Here is a 16,959-nt window from a genome sequence, read left to right as displayed (position 1 = left end):
CTTTTATCAGTTTGCAAACAGTTCCAGAAATCCAGTCATTTTCTAGTCACTCCACTAGAGTGAACAGGTCAACTTGACAGATTAATGAGCTGTACCACATTGTAAAAAACAAACCAACCACAACACAAAGCCGGAAGAGCCATGAGGAACTAGGATAAAGAAATCCAAAAGAACCATACAGTCATTACAGCAAACACACTCTTATTACTGTGGGTGTGTTTGACTTTGATCACTCAGGGAAAGATTCCCTACAAACCACGCGTAGCCAGCCTGGTTTTAGTATAGGTCTGCTTTTATTTCCATATTCAGCTCTTTGAGGGAGAGGCATCCTTTCACAATCTGAAAGGAGGAGGATATAGCCCACTGTAGTGCTGCTTCAGCACACTAAGACACATCATACGAGAAATGGTTCTGCTGACTTTTCCCCAAACAAAATGAACACCTGTCCATGCCCTCGGGACACGGAAAGAGTCCTGAAACTGGAACATCGTGCGTGTGAGACAGAGGTGCACTGGTGAATCCCACCTCACTGGCAATAGGCAAAAACTGCCAGCTGGTAAGGACTGCACGAGGGTCAGGAAGTAAATACTGGTAGTAGTGGATTTAAAAAGAAAAAAAAAAATAATCAAACCCTAAAAAAAAAAAAAATAAAAATAAAGAATAAAGATTTAAAAGCAGCGCCTTTCCAGTATCTCACTGCAGCAGGTAGCAAGACTTAAAGGCACTACAATGTGTCAGAATGGAGAAAATTTGGTGCATCCACCCTTCCAGAGTGCAAGAATATGGATAAAGAATTCCAAAGTTGATATAGGCTTTCGGAAAATGAACAAACTTCTTTTCAGCACAAGATCTGGTGGTGCTGCAGAAAAGGAAAGAAGAGGTGAGTTAGTTACTGTGCTTTTATACCAACAGCTCAACCTCTGCCAGCTGGTGAAAGGCTACATCAGCTTGTGTTTCACCTCTTCCTGAACTCATGTTTGTTTAAGTCCATACACTAAGCAGCTTCTCTCCCTCTCTCTTCCATAAAAAGATTTCCCATGTAAGGGACACAGATAAGCCAGATCCAAATATATTCGAAGGTATCAAGGCTATTAATTTTTCTACAACTCCAAGAGATACATGTTTCACTTGAGCTCCTTAAGATATCTAGAGGCTAAAGAGCTACAGGGTGACTTACAGCTGCAAAAGGCACATTTCCAGTCTCCCCTTCCTCTTCCTTAAGTGAGATCCTACACATGCCTTCACTAGCAAAGTAATTTTTCTCCTCAATTCAACATTAAGCTCCCTAAAGGACATTTCCTACAAGGGGCTGAAAGTAGCCTCCATTTTCAAGACTAAATATATAATATGAATTCACAAAAAGCAACTGGGAAAAGCCCTGGACTAAATAAAAGATTTCAGCAAGAAGCCATGACAGTCAGTACACAAAAATCTGCTACCATCTGAATTCTAGACAACTTCTCTAGAAAACAAGGGCTGAGTTCACAGCCCACAGTCAACTTGCTGTATAATACACAGTATATAAATTCTGTCAGGTCTTGAACTAACATGTAAACCTTTCAAAAGGCAAAATTCCTATCTCATACCAACTACAATTCCTCCTACTGACAGAACTTACAGTGTCTGCAAAATACTGTGTTCAGAGGTTGACCCTCACTGTTGTGGGTTTGATCTCTCTGGCAAAACAAGACATAGAGAGTATTCTGCTCAGTATAGCTCAAAAAGCCAACTGCCTGCAATTAGTTCTCTAAAAGCTTTTGACCCCTCTAACCACAGAGAAAACAAACCAACTTAAAGAACAATACACCCATGCAATAGACTCTCTCAAGCAAATTATCCAATCTATAGCAACAGTTGACTGAAAAAGTTTCTCTCTACTGAGAGAGTTATGTTATCTTACCACAGTTTTATTAATTACTCTGGTTCTGCAAGGGTAATAATTTCTTCATTGATAAAAAATTCCACAGTCTCCTCCTCCCAGTCATCAACATTGCTGTCCAGCTCATCTGTATCTACCCCTGCAATGGAGAAAAATATTAACTCTGAATACGTCAAATGAGGCAGCAATGGAAAGATTTGATGCTCTTGGCAGAAAAAGTCCTTAAACCACCAGTGAAAAATGGAAGTATTTGGTGCTTTAACTCATAACAAACACACGCTAAATTTACTGAACGATAACCAAGGCATTACTGTCTTCCACTACAGGGCTTCTGGGGATTTCCTGCTTAAATGCAACATCCAAATCTCTTCACAGTTTTATCCCAAGGTCAAGCCAATACTTTCCCCACCCCCCTTAAATCCCGTCACGATTCAGAATAAAAAAGTACAAATAACCTTCAGAGAACAAGGGACTCACTTTAGCAGGAAACAGAGGGAGAGGAGAAGTGGACGAACCCCCAGGACAAGGTATTTATTGGGTGAGAGGCAGCAGTTAACCAGTAGCAGCCCTTCCCAAGCCCTGTCCACGGCTCACCTCCGCGGAGCTCCAGGCGCTCGTTCCGCTGCTCCATGTACAGCTCTTGTGCCATCTTGCGGTACTTCCTGAACTCCTCCATCATCGTCCGCCTCCTCTCCACCAACTCCTGCACAGGCAGGAACAGGTTGTTAAACCTCCCCAGTAAATCAAACCCACGTGCAACACCTGTGTTGGAAGTCAAACCTTTTTCCTCACACACACACTTTCTATTGACTTGAAAGAATAAGGATTCTCTTCTGTAATCAAGAAGCTGTTTTGGTGAGGGGTTTTTTTTGTGACTGAAAGAGCTTCTCTTAATTTAAAAACCAATGAAGCAACACACTAAGAACTCCAAAATTTTACCACCTTTGCTTAACGAGGTAACAGGAGTTCCTCTGCAGACTCATTATTGTTTGACCTGACAGTTCAGCAGCATCTCTCTGAGCTACCTATTGAACCAACTCTAACCATCTGGACTCAAATGAACACAGATGGTTGTTATAAAAGAAAAGTAACTTGCACTTCACTGTTACAAAATAACTAAGGACAGGTTACAAGAGTTTCATCTACATTATATTCCAAAAGTATCTTGCCTTTGAAGCTTTGGACTGGCTCAGGCGATCCTTCTGCTCAAATATCTTGGAGTATTTCTTCAGGTCCTTCTTAATTTGCTGTAAAACAGATAATTTTATTTCAATTAAAGTATCAAGACTAGCAATCACATCCATCATCTTCTCTAAGAACTCCCCTGGTAGGCCTAAGCAGGCTATGCTTTTTTGAAAAACGTCTCCCTGCAAGACAATTTCCCTTCACTACAATTTTGTTTGTTTTTCCTGCCATACAGATCATGTAAATGCTTCTGTACACATGCAACCAGTGAAGTCTGGACAGCTAAATACAATTTGAGTATTATTTATAACCTTCCACTGTACCCTAACTCTAAGAACAATTGGTAACCATATCTATTTTGAGCTTAAAATACAGTTAATATTTACAGCCATTCCCAGAAGTGAGGTTCACACATTCAGGGCAAAAGGCAGTTGCATAACAAGCCTCATCCTTAAGAAGGAGAAACCAAGTATGCTTATACACCAAATCAATGTCAGCACAAAGTGGGATACACTACCTTTATCTGATCCTCACTGAGCAGGGTAGCTGGTCGTGGTCTCCAGAGCAGCTGACAGAACCTGTCTTTATTGTTTTTCTGAAGCAGACGGCCTTGGAAGGTCCATAACCAATAGGCATTGTCCACCTGGAAGAGAAGTGCACCAGCTCAGCCAAGGTAAGCTATTACTTCACACTGTAGTCCTCACTCCATCTCTCAAGGGTCTTTTTTCAGAAAATCAGCACCAGAGAACCAGAATGTGCTTTTGTTAGTGCCTTCCCTGCACAAGACAAAATCCTCAGCAAAATATTTGTTTCACCGAATCTTTCCAAGAAGTTACCTTCTGGAGATTACAACAGTTTGAAATTTAGTCAATCCTCTGTCATATTCTAAAGTCTCAGATCCTGTTATTTGTACAGGAGAGGATTACAGTGCAGTGGCTGGAAGCATGCAAAAGCCACGACAGGTGTGATAAATCCTGCCGTTCCGTGCGGACCACCAGGAGACTGAGTTTTAAACTGCTAAAGACATAGTGAAAAATTCAGAAAAAGGACACTCAGTTTAGACTCATGAACTGCCCTTCCAGAACTTATTCTGGACAAAAAGGCATCAGTACCTTGTGGCTCCACCAAGACACAGAAGTCACGATGTATCTGCCCGTAGGATCCCACTCCACGTCCGAGGCCGTGTAGTGTTCCGCGATGTTCATCATGGTGCAGTCGGACGTATCGACAAATGCTAAGGCACCATTCATGCTGCAAAGACAAAACAGGACAGATTGTTTTACACACTAACGTAGCCTGGTCATTTTTTAAAAGCATTTCACAAGCTGCATCCCTAAAACTCCTCAGTACAAAGATAAATTTCCACCGCAACCAAGAGACAGGTTCTGTGGCTAGGAAATAACGTGATGGATAAAAACAAAACTCCAAGTAAGAATGACACTTTTGTTTCTATGTTCAGTGACCTTTAAGATTATAAATAAAATGGCTTAAAGTCAGAGTGAAAACATACTCTAGGCAAGTTAAAATCAAGCTTAAATATCGCGTGCTTAGACATATTTTAGCAGTGACAAAGAGATTAGAGAAAAAAAAGAATTCTAAGATGAACACAGCGCTCATCTCAAAGCATGTGAAGGCAAATATTACTTGACTGGTTAATATAAATAATTTTTGGTTGCTCTGAAGTGAAGCTCCTGGTAACTCTTTTACAAAATAGCACAGTCATTAACAGGTATTGTCCATGAAGGGGCACAAAGCTACAGCAACAACAAATGCATAGGAGCCACATGCATGGTGCAAACTAGATTAGCTTAGAGTCAGTATTTAACTTTAACAGCTGAAAGGTGTTTCTTAATGTCCACTTTCCTGATGAAAAAATACATTCGCCATTTGGTGTGGTAAAAAATAGCAAGTGAAAGGTACAAAGGACTAAGCTACATCATGAAGTTGCACCTCTGCTCTTCCTTTGCTTTTGCACAGCTGTATCAGGATTACACAGTAATCCACATTCACAGGGACACCAAACACTTCTTGGTGAGATACTCTAGCTCTCTTCCTCCTTACAATGGAAGTGGTGATGTTCAGCAGCCTTTGAAATACTCACCTTCTGAGGCCAGCCAACACTACAAACTGCCCTTGGGGACTCCAGAATATCGTGTTCGCCTGCTGTTTGTCAAACGTTTCTGAAAACGAACCAGACAAATTCAGAAAGACATCTCAATGCAACACCATCAGTTATCTTACAAGCATCAACCCCACTGATTCCTCAAAAGTCATTTGTAAACTCTGCAAGCAAGTCCTAACAACAGCCCTTACCTCTTCACTTCTACAGACAAAATGCAGTAGCACCAGGACATCCAAAGCTGGCAGATAAAAGAGATCAGAAGACCCAAGCACATCCTTGGGAATAAATTTTATCTAAAGTGAGCCAAATCTGTACTTTTGCCTCACATGAGCTTCCCAAAGCCACAAAAATTATTCTGACTCATAGGCCTTTTATTCCCAGGCACTGGGCTTACTCAAGTAACAGTTTAGTTCTCACCAGGAAGTTAATTTCTGGAATACAGTGTTAGAATAGCAGCAACTCCCACACTACCCACCACAAACAGCCACTATTTTGAGTTCACTGCATCTATTGCCATGTAAAATGCTTAGTACCTGTACTTTCACGTGGTTTTCAGTCACTTACTTATGAGTTCTATTTTCCCGTTGTTTTTAACGTGGTAAAAGGAAACTGAAATTCGTGGAGTTTCTCCATGCAACACAGCAAACTTGCTTCCATTTGGTTCCCAAGCAAAGGCTATGATGCTTTCTGTAAAAAAAAAAAAAAAAAAAAAAAAAAAAAAAAAGGAGTTAAAACTCTGTCAAAGGACAATACAAACCTCTGGTTTCAAGCAGTTACCAAAGAAAACCAAAATGCTTAAGAGAGGGAACCCTTCAGTTAAAAGACTTTGCCATACAGACTCTCTTTTAAAACACAGGTTGATAAGGCAATTGCAGGGAGTTATGGGAAGTGTTTCCAACTATAGCTATGAAGTCCTTCATCTTCTACAAAATACAGTCATTATTATATTAATATGTCATTACTAAGACATTTTCAGTTTCGTAATTTTTCAAGTCAGTCACAAGCCCCAATAGCAACAGAAGTTTTGATTTCTCATTTTTGCAGGAAATGTCCTGCACATTAATAATTCAGCTCCCAAGAGTTAATTCCCTAATTATGTCAAATGCTGACAGGAATTTCTTAGAAACACAGAATTTTGTGTCCATACCTGAGAGTTAAAGCTCAAAAGTAAGGAAATAACGTGGCATTACCTTTCATTTCTACCACATCCACTGGCACCTGTTTCTCTCTCATGCGGAATATTTCAAAGTTGGTCACTACTCCCTGTAAAGGTCAAAATCAGCTTTTTATCCAGCACAAAAAGAGCAGAGTAAATAATTTTATCACTAGGCATAGAAGGACAACTACACAATTAGCCTGTCATAATAAGAGTCAAGGTTTGTTCCTTTAATGAGAGCAGATATATGCCTCCTTACCAAACACATTCCAAATTTCTCTGTTCTGATAAAGAATAACTTAGTAGTTGTACAAAAGCATTTGTTGCTTTTCAGACTGTTATGAAATTTAATTAGGACAGATAAACATATGGCTCATTGTGCTGCATGAACAGCTGCTTAACTGTGAGCAGGAAAACAGGGGAGGCACAGAGCTCTCACCCAAGTCCAAGAGGCCACTAAAGTCAAAGCAAATCCTGGATACAATCACTGCACAGATTTTCCTCTTTGCTTCAAATTCAAATGGAAAAAAAATAGTTTTTGCATGATACAGTTTACATTGTCTATATTAAAAGACAGTACTGTCAGCATGAGATAGAACCAAATTTTGCCAATAAAATCAGAATCCACCTACCTGTGTGCCTTTGGGAGTCCTGTCTACCTTCACACACAGGTAGTCCCCGTTCTTCTGCCAGTGCAGTTTACAATCTACTACATTGAACAAATTCCGCACACGAATTTCTTGTCTAGAAGGCAGCTGCATCAAAGTCACTCTTGCTGGGATGTCTTTGTCCTCAGGCACCCAGAAAGCAATTATGTTACCACCTGGAGACCACGAGAAGTCTCTACAGGAACAAAGTTAAAAATAGGCCATTTTAATTTTTAGTTAAGAGATACTACAAGCAGAAACCATTTTCTCTCATTGTATCTGAATGTTGCAGATAAATATCAGTTCTCAATATAAAAGGCAATAACTGAGGGCAACTTAATAACCTTACATATAACAACACCGAACTAAATTTTTAAACTGCTATTTAAATTTGCTATATCACCAATGTTATCAGGACAGTACATTTTACTGAAAAGCAGGGGTGACACACAGAGTAACCACCAAAGATCTAAAAACAAGCTGATTAAACCAATGAGCCAAAAAAAACCCCCAAACCCAACCCTATTAAATTACCCTGGTGAGAATCTTCTTGCACCTGGGTACACTTAATTTTCTTGTTGCTTCACAGAGAAGTACTTCAAAAACTCTCACAGGAGTCAGTGTCTCTTGTGCAGAGAAGCACAAACCAGGCAGTACACAGCACACTGCTCTAAGCCAGCACACCAACCCCATTAGGGAGAGATTCCCTAACAAACTGCATTCCAGTCTGGTTTGGTAGACAAGGAACAGGACTCCCAAGCTAGATCCTGGATTAAGGAGTTCCACAGAGCATTTCATAGCACAGAAGCTGTCAACTGTGTTCACTGATGAATGGAGAGTTTCCCATTTCTTTTTCCCAGTTTGTCTAATTTAACCACCTCAGCATAGAAGGCCTTTTGCCCTAGTCAACAGTCTAAAGATTTCTCTCGCCATAACAAAGCCACAGAAAAAAAGATTACAATTAAAGAGAGCAGTCATGTTTACAAAGGAATAGACTCACCTTATCCCATTGATTTTCAAGCTCTTTTTGTCCAACAAACCCATAGACTAGAAGAGGAGAGAAGGACAAATTTTCAAGTCAGTAGCATTCTTATATGTACACATATACCTTCTACTCTCATCATTAGAGCACAGAAACCAGGAAATTCTGTAGCTTTCAGAGCTCCTGCACTATACATATGCAACCACAATCACAAACAAAATAAAAGTTGCTGTAGATAATTAGTAGGCACAGCAGCCTGAATGATAAAGAAAAAGCAAAACAGAATAGATCAGGCTGCAATTTATAGTGCTTTTTGGGTACTTTGGCACTCACCTGCTACTGAGAACTGGGAGGAATCACACAACCTTGATCCTACTGATTCTTTTAAGTAGTATATTGAGCTGTCTAATCCTTCTAGATATGTGGTGTAAAATTTACTGTCACACTCAGCTAAAGCTTTTCACCCAGCAAAGAACAAGACAAGAGCAAATTGATTTCTTCCCTCTAAGCCCAGCTCTAAAGTGCATTACTGAAAACCATAGGAAAGACTGACATTGTAATGCAATAAGCATTATAAAAAAAAAAAGGAAGAACTTACAGGTGTTTCATAGATGCTGAGGGTATCTGAAGTCATTCGAGCAAAGAATTTACCATCATGACTCCATCTAAGCAAAAAAGAAAAAAAATATTAATTTGGAACTGCCTTTTTAATAAATGAAGTCTGGGACTACAATTCTCTACTCTAATCCTGCTTCTCAACCTACTTAAAAATAGGCCAGTGAGCTGAGTTTTCACAGTGGAATCCTCGCTTCTTTTGGCCAGTCAGAATATCCCAGATGATGATGGCCTGAGGGTCATCCTGCGTGTCCATCAAAGGGCTGAAGGTCACTAAATACCTACAAAAGAAATAATTAATTTCACAATTGGAACTTCATCCAGTATGTCAGTACCATAAGGCTTTCATCCAAGTAATATTTAAACACCACACACCTTCAGACAGCAGTTTCTCTAACGGGATTTTTCAGAGAGGAGGGAAAAATAGGAGCAGCATGACAAAGGAGGAGAAAGCTTCCAAGATACAGTATTTCCCTGGCATGCTTCTGGGTGAAAAGACTCCAGATTTATGTGCAAGTCTTCCCATGTTGACGTTACAAGGAAGGGGAACTCACCAAATACACTGTTACCTACTATATAGTTTCAACACAAGAACTTCATTGGTTTTGAACCAAACATGAATCCATTGACCTTATCCAACCCAAACTACAGGTTTGCTAAACTTCTCCACTTAAAGATAGATAACCTCTCTTTAACACAATAAAGCATAAAACCTAACTGCTTCCAAATATCTCACTTGAAAACTATCAACAGAAGATGCATCTCAGTCCTGGAATTATTTTAGCCTTCTCTGAAGAGCTCTTTAATGTTAAAGAAGGCTTAAGGAATTCGTTTCAGCACTACAGATTTGGAGGATGCTACTAATGCCTCATGCTTTTGATCCCTTATCCCAGTGTCATGTTCCATACCTTTCACAAGGTGAGAAGTCAATAAGCTGCACTCCTTGGTGACTAAACCTCTGAATCTGCTTGAACTTCTCTCCACCCCACAGTGCGATGCCTCTCTGGTGGAACGTGGCCAAGTAGGTACCTTTGGGGGACCAACGCACGTAGGTCTCTGTCCACCTCTGATTTAAAAAAAAAAAAATACACACAAAGGTTTAAATTTCATGCTGTATTCCCAAAAGAGGGAAAGAATTAGTGTGTGGCTTGCAGCATCACATTTTGAAAATCCATTTACTAAGTGAAGACCTTAGAATTCGTGATACCTTGGACCAGTTGTGAAGTGCACATTCATGCACATAAGGTATGGGTACTTATTCTTCAGGTTGTAAACTGTCAGTTGAGACCTTTTCAACTTAGTGATCACCAAAAACATATTCCAGGTACAGTGACAACCTTTGTATAATAACAACTAATCCCACCTAACAGGCCTGGGGTTCCTTGTTGTCTTTCAGCCCTGGTAACAACTATTCTCAGAAGGAAGGGTATTTCAAGTTTCTTAACCACACAGCTCTCAACCTTCAGCTAAGTTAGAGAGCTTTCAGCAATACAGAGCACAGCCAGTGACCATGGTGATGAGCAAATATTCTCACCATCCCAAAGCAAACTTCTTTCTACTGTAATGCACAATGGTTATTAAGGAAAATGCTGCTGGGTCCTAACAGTTCCCAGCAAGTCAAGTGCCTGCAGCAGACAGGCAGACTAACTCTCCCTTTTATATGCCATTACCAAACCAGCTATTCCTCTTTAACACCTCTGTAGTCAGCACAAAAGCAAGAAGTCATCTGAAGCAGCAAACATAGGCACACATTCAGCTCTAATGACTAGTGCTCCTCAAACTCTGACTTTGCATTTCAGGTCTTTCTGAATCACCTGTAACAGAGAGATGAAGGAAACTAATAGGTATCATGGACCAGTTAAAAAAAAACAAACACCACCACAAACTCCAAAAGTTCACTCCACATTATTTTCACCTAAGCAGCTAAGCCTAATTCTAAATGATGTGGTTTCACCACTCTTCACAAGGAAAAGTATTTCAGCAATGGGGGAAAAAAGATTTGTTTTTTATTAAAAAGCTGCAATGTCATAAAATGAAGGAAGGAGACTGACAGTGTATCTGCCATGTACAGCACTTCCAGGACACTCACTGCTCTGTCCTCAATTTGAACAGGTTCCTTGATGTCGTTCCAAAAAATGGAGGTCCGGTCTCCTGACTCAAAGATGACACTGTACTGATCCCTACAATCAGGATCTTCCAACCAGTACCGGAGATTCCCCTAAGAAAAACAGAAGCAAGAAGATTATCAGTGAGTCAAAGGCTAAGACAAGTTCCCCAAATTAGTATCTACCTGGCGGGGGAAGTTGGTCTCACCAGAGTGTGCAGCTTTGGGGTCTTAGCACTGCAAGTATGTTTTTGAAGTGAAATTAAAGAACTCCAACTAAGGCTAAGAGAGCACATTATGAACAGGTGGACTTTCAAGGTGGTTTGATGATGTTTAATACTTCTTGCATAAAATATCTTATTTGGTTTGTTGTTAATTTTTTTTTAAAAAACCCTATCCCTTTTTCCACCAGACCATTTACAAAGCTGCTGGTAACAAACACCAAAGTTTGCCTCAAACAATTAAAAATATAAAAAGATGCTTTTGAAAATCTATTTTTAAATTATTTGTGCAAAACTATTATTTACTCTCAAGCTTTATACTATGTGGTACTATTAAGCAGAACCACAAAGTTCTTCCTGTCACTTCATGACAGTGAAAACTAAGGAACAGGAGCATGTGATTCCTACTGCTACTTATAACACTATGAACACATCATTTCTATTTTCATATGGACACTCCAGCAATGAAGTAACCATTTAACATTATGCTGAATATTCTTTCCACTTTTCCAGAAATTCCTTACCAAATCCTTAAATGGCTGTTTCTCAGGGATTTCCCATTCATCACTGATTGTCATGTACCTGAAAGAGCAATTAGGTTGGTTACACTCCACACAGGCACTCTTGATTAGAAATCCCAAATCTACAGATACCCACAATGGTTGCACTCACTTATCAAAGTCTGTGAAAAGGTTGACTCTGAAGGTGTGCTGCTTATCCAGTTTGTATCCATCTGCATTCTTCACAGCATCCACTGCGTGAGATGGAGACATGTACTCCAGAAAGATGTACCTACAGGGAAGGAAGACCAAAGCAGGAAGACCTTGTTGACTACAGAACCAGCTCATAATAAAGATAAAACAACGGGGATAAATTAAGAATTCAGTACAGAGCATCTACAAAATAACTTCTTGTCTTGTCCCTAGCCAATTAGGCAAAGGCAATTAACCTCCATTTTGGCCACAGGCACACATGCACTTTTTAGCTCTACTGGCCTGACCTCAATTAATCAGATATCCTTTCTGAATGGGCCAGAGTCAGTGATGAATGCAAATTCAACACAACACAGGACAACAATGACAGCCAGGAACAGGCAAGTTATGTCTGCAGCTCTCCCCAGCTGAATGACACATCATGTTTAGGAGTTGTAACTGTTGCTGTCACAGGCACAGCAAAGCACCACTCTTGTTTCAATTACCCAGCTCAGCTTCCTTCTGGCCACTGATCCAACCCAGCTGGTAGCCCAGCAGACTTAAGACTAACAGTATCCTGAACAGCATCAGACATTGCCTCAAAGAGACGCACGAACACAGAGACTGAATAATTTTCTCACACTGACCTCATAGAACCAACAACCTATCCACTCCAGAAAACTCACTTTTTTATGCCTTCCAAACTATGTATTCCTCCAATACTCAGCAATATATGCTACATATACTGACAGCCTATTTTGCATTACTTAGTACATTCCCTGGTACTAAGTTTTTAACTCAAGTGGACCTTTAACTCATTGATCAGCCAGAGCAGAAATTTAACAAAAACCCACTCATGTAGTACTGCACAGAAATCTGTTTTCCAAACCCAGCTGAACTGTTTCCATAATTAATTCCTGCCATGCTCCACATTGGAGCCTAATGAGCTATTAAGCTTCTCAGCTCCCTCATACACTTGTCTGTCACTGAGATGAGGTGTCAGGATTGTACAGACTAAGGTAGAAGCAGGTGATAATAATGACTATGAGGTTATCATAAAAACTGGCCATAAAGTATTGACACCAATAATCAAGGCAAAGTCAGAGCTGTGCTTCAATCCTGTTAGTTGGAGCTATCATGACTTACCCTTTTGTTTTTCCGTCTGCTTCTGGATAAAATTCATTGATAATTTTACCAAACTTGGAAAATATTTTGTGGATGACATTCTTCAGTTTCTCAAGTCGGTCTGGCCCAACCTGGGGAACATTATCCACGACAATCACCGAGTCTATCCCATCTGCTTCCTGTGGCTGGTCTTTCAGTATATCACCAAGCAGTTCTGCAAAGAGAGCACACACAGGAAACTAAGGCACCCGTCTGCAACGTGAAGGAGGAAGACAAAGATGGAAAGAATAGTGAGAGGAACAGAACAGAAGAGCTCCAAATCTGAGGAAATTTAAAGAATCATTTAAGAAACTTGGCAGTGAACGAACATTCTATCAGAGAAACCACTGAAGGGAACACACAACACTCCAACAGCACTTCCTGCCTCAGAGACATGATTATGTGGCTTCGTGACAAATTTCAAGCTGCCAACTCTTGAAGTCTTTTTTAAAGAAATACCTTACATTGTGATCATCAACACCTGCACTATTACCTTTTTTTTTCAGGAGATGGAACTGGCTCACAAAGTCCTCAAAACTGACAACAGCACAGACAACTGTAAGATTTACTACCCAAACTCTGCTTAGTCCCCTTGCTCGAACTACAACCAGATGATTTTGAGGGGGAAAACAAGTACCATGCACCTCCCTCCTGAATTACACAAGTTTTAGCCTAATTCAAAATTATCTGCCATACTGGAAGCTCTGCATGTCTCAGCATCACTATAATTAAGAACTCGCACTCCTTCTAAACCTTTAATTAAACACAAAAATAAAGGTCTAGGACAAGACACTTAAAGCCATATTTAAGCCTTCACTGCAGACAGGACACACACCTGTTCACACTGTGGATATTCTTCAATTATATTAATTCCTGAATATCTGCAGTAAGTCTCAGGTGAAAACCATTATAAAATACAAGACCACACAGAAAATAAGTTCATGCTGCTATACTTTTGAATTTGAACAAGGATAAAACTTGGAAACTCAAACTATATATGGTATTCACAGAAAAAGAAAAAAAATCCAAGCATAGGTAGAAATATTTAAAATATGACAAGAAACTAAAAAGGATGTTGGATATGCTGATATTTTGAAGACATTTTTATAGATTTTTGCTGGTTTGGGAATTCTACAAATTATTCTGCCCAGAAACAACACTGGAAAGATCTCTAGCAATGAAGAAATAGGAGAAACATGCTTACTTTCAACTACCAGAAAACCTTTGCTTTCTATAACTTTAACCTTCAACAGGTTATTACACATGATGGTTTGCACTCATCTGGGGCAATAAGCTTCAAAAACGTTTAGGCCATTACCACCAAGATTATGTAGTACTCACAGAATGTTGTTGTTTGTACCATTTATTGCTCAAAAAGATGCTCTCCATGTGCACGAAGGAACTACAATTAACAATATACAATATAGAAAAGAAAAGCATGTCCCACAAGGACATTTTCACAGAAGTCTACAAGATGAAAAAAAGGAAAAAAACCAAACCAAAATACAAAAGGATGATTTTAAGGCTCCATTACTCATTTTTTTCACAACCACTTCTCACAAAAGACTTTGTAGCCCTTCAGACAAGCCAAGGAATGCGTGTTAAGATTCCTGTGCAAGAATGCAGCACTCTGTCTTGACTCAAAACTGTAACAGAGTGAAAACAAATTCCTCCACTGTGCCCTTCCTCTGCCTTAAATTCAAAATTGTGAACAAAGGAATCTTCAAAGGGTAAGAAGCTGGTTTAGCCAGCTCTTATTGCACCCAGAAGGGAAGCAGGGTGTGGTGGATACATGGCTATCTTCAGCTGGCAGTATTTTAAGGACCACTGTCATTATCTGAGCTAAAGCTTCATTGCACCTAAGTGATTGTCCAACACACCCCCTTCTCCTGCTTTAACTTGGGTCAGCTGTTCTGCCCTGCCACCACCACTCTGGGGAAAAAAAGCTGAAGGAATGGATCTGAGATGGTCCAGTCCCAAAGCTGGGCCATCTCACAGGTGTTCCTGAAGATGGATGTTATCCTGAGCCTTGATCAGTGACACTGATGGGCTGCCTTTCTCCTTGGGGAGGCATCAGGATAAGGGGAAAAGAATAAGGAAACTCATGAAGTAACACACAGATGGGAAAGCCAGACCAGCAAGGCTGACTAAACTTAAACACTGTAATTCAGCCACTAACACTGGATTATTCATACAGCTGAGAAGTTAGCCAAATTAATTAACAAATAAAACAGGTGAGGATGGAAAATATGCCCAGTTTCTGAAGAAAGAACTGAACGTAACAATCTGAGATGTAGACCAAGTGTATCAAGCAAACACTTAACTAAACAAAAAGAATCCAAGCCAAAGTCTCTTTAAGGAACAAATGTACAAGTTCAAAGAGCAACACAACTACTATACTGAGAACAGCAAATACTTTCTTAATCTAAGATATTTGGCTGCTATTTTATTAAGCTAAACACAGGCCTGGAACACTAGGAGGCAAATGTATGACCTGTATTCCACCAATTTAATAACTGACTGATTTACAATCACGTGCTTTAGAAACATCTTTCTAGTTCTGATATGTGTAACGGACCCAAAATATGCAGGAGGCACATACATGAGTCCCTACAACAGCACATATGCTGAACAAATATTGGCCAAATAAGTACTTTTGCTAACTAAAAACTAAGACAATTTACCGATAAAGATTTATCTGAGAAACAGTAAAATAGAGTTCTAATACCTGTATGCTGAAATCAACTATTTCCTTGATTGTCTGTGCAGTTACACAACAGCTTTGCCATTTTAAGGCAGTAAATATTCAATACTTTTAAAAGAGCCTGGGTTGGAATTTTCCACTGCAAGAAACAACTTTTCCCTATTTCCTTGTCACAAACTGCCTATGTCGCATCTTCATGAACAGTAACTCTTCTGAAACCAGTGCTATTTACCTACAGATTTCACTCTGGATGCATGGAAAAAAAACCCCGAGAACGATGAAACCCCAGTTTGCAATCACCGCGTCAACCATTTAAAACTTCTGGTTTTACAGCTGAGTTCAACTAATGGAGGCAAAGGGAAGGGGCACGAGTTGAGAACTCCCCTCTTTGAGGGGAGCCCAGAGATTGATACCTGAAGTTTAGCAGTAGATTTTTAAACACTTTTAACAGCATATTTTAGCACAACAGATGTTCTAACGCGATGCAGACCGTGCTGGGTACCACCAGCATCCCCAGGGGTCGGGGCAGAGCGTTCCCAGCCCGGGCTCACCCGGCCCCCCACGGGCTCCCCCAGCTCCGGGCAGGGCCGGGGTCCCCGCAGCGCCCCCGCGGCCGCTCCTGCCCCGCACCTTCGTCGCTGATGTCGTCCACGAAGTCCTCGGGGTCGCTGAAGGAAATCTCGTCCTCGGGCTCGGCGGGGGCGGCGGGCGCGGCCTCCCCGTTCTGCTGCGCCGCGCTGGGCTCGGCCTGGGCCGGCGGCGGCTGCTCGGGCTGGGGCTCCGCGGCGGGCTCGGCCCCGGCCTGGGGCTCGGCCTCGGGCTCGGGCTCGGCCTTGGCGGGGCTCTCCCGGCCCGACGGCGGCTTCGGCTCCGCCGGTGGCTGCTCCTGTTCGGGCTCCTCGGCGGGCGGCGGCGGCTCGGGGGGCCCCGGCGGCGCCTCGGACTCGCCTCCATCATCATTATCCTCCTCCTCTTCTTCTTCGTCCTCCTCCTCCTGCTGCTCCTGCTGCTGCGGCGGCGGCTCCGCCGGCGGCGCGGGCGCGTCCGTGTGCTCGGGGTCCTCGGCGGGGCCCTGCGCGCCGGGCGGCGCGGCGGCCGCCGGGCTCTCCTCGGTGTCCTGCATGGGGGTCGGCGGCGGGCGCGGTGCCCGGTGCGGTGCGCGGTGCTCGGTCCCGGTGCCCGGTCGGTCGGAGGGGGGGGTGCGGGCGGCTCCTACTGCCGGGCCATGTGCGCCAGGCCCAGCGGCCCGCGCGCGCCGGCGCCTACCAACGCTCGCGGGGTGGGAGGGGGGAGATCCTTATCCTCCCCGCAGCTCCCGCCCACTGCCACGCCCACCACTACAGCCGTCTTGTCCCTGCTCCGAGCTCAAGAAGGTCTGGACACTTTGCTACCCTTATTTTCCTCAGCGAGCGGCGGCTTCCTCTCGTTTTCACCCCACCGCACCTCCGGCGCCCCTATTTCATGCCTGCTGTGGTCGAGCCCAAGATG

General features: G+C 41.9%; 1 protein-coding gene across 1 annotated transcript; it reads right to left on the bottom strand.

Annotated features, from left to right (window-relative positions):
• Positions 1-274: 274 nt before the first annotated feature.
• EIF3B (eukaryotic translation initiation factor 3 subunit B) lies at positions 275-16,643 on the bottom strand. The gene is made up of 19 exons (XM_032704273.1): positions 16,102-16,643; positions 12,750-12,942; positions 11,584-11,703; positions 11,436-11,493; positions 10,676-10,804; positions 9,495-9,652; positions 8,736-8,867; positions 8,570-8,636; positions 7,990-8,036; positions 6,975-7,185; positions 6,377-6,449; positions 5,751-5,873; positions 5,166-5,244; positions 4,177-4,315; positions 3,582-3,707; positions 3,049-3,126; positions 2,474-2,582; positions 1,901-2,018; positions 275-859 (listed from the first exon to the last, which is right to left on the bottom strand). Exons 1-18 carry the CDS (start codon positions 16,592-16,594, stop codon positions 1,915-1,917), a joined length of 2,439 nt encoding a protein of 812 aa, XP_032560164.1. The 5' UTR covers positions 16,595-16,643; the 3' UTR covers positions 275-859; positions 1,901-1,914.
• Between the last annotated feature and the right edge of the window lie 316 nt (positions 16,644-16,959).

The sequence above is a fragment of the Chiroxiphia lanceolata genome, chromosome 16 (assembly GCF_009829145.1).
Source record: "Chiroxiphia lanceolata isolate bChiLan1 chromosome 16, bChiLan1.pri, whole genome shotgun sequence".
In the NCBI taxonomy this organism is placed as follows: Eukaryota; Metazoa; Chordata; class Aves; order Passeriformes; family Pipridae; genus Chiroxiphia; species Chiroxiphia lanceolata.
Note: the sequence above shows the minus strand (reverse complement) of the source record. Positions and strands in the feature narration are given on the sequence as shown.

Excerpts from the sequence above, each read along its gene's own strand:
- EIF3B (XM_032704273.1), bottom strand. The coding sequence starts at position 16,594 with ATGCAGGACACCGAGGAGAGCCCGGCGGCCGCCGCGCCGCCCGGCGCG. Across the intron at positions 9,653-10,675 it reads TTCAAATTGAGGACAGAGCA|AGGTGGACAGAGACCTACGT; the intron begins GTGAGTGTCCTG and ends TTTTTAAATCAG. Across the intron at positions 5,874-6,376 it reads GGATGTGGTAGAAATGAAAG|AAAGCATCATAGCCTTTGCT; the intron begins GTAATGCCACGT and ends TTTTTTTTACAG.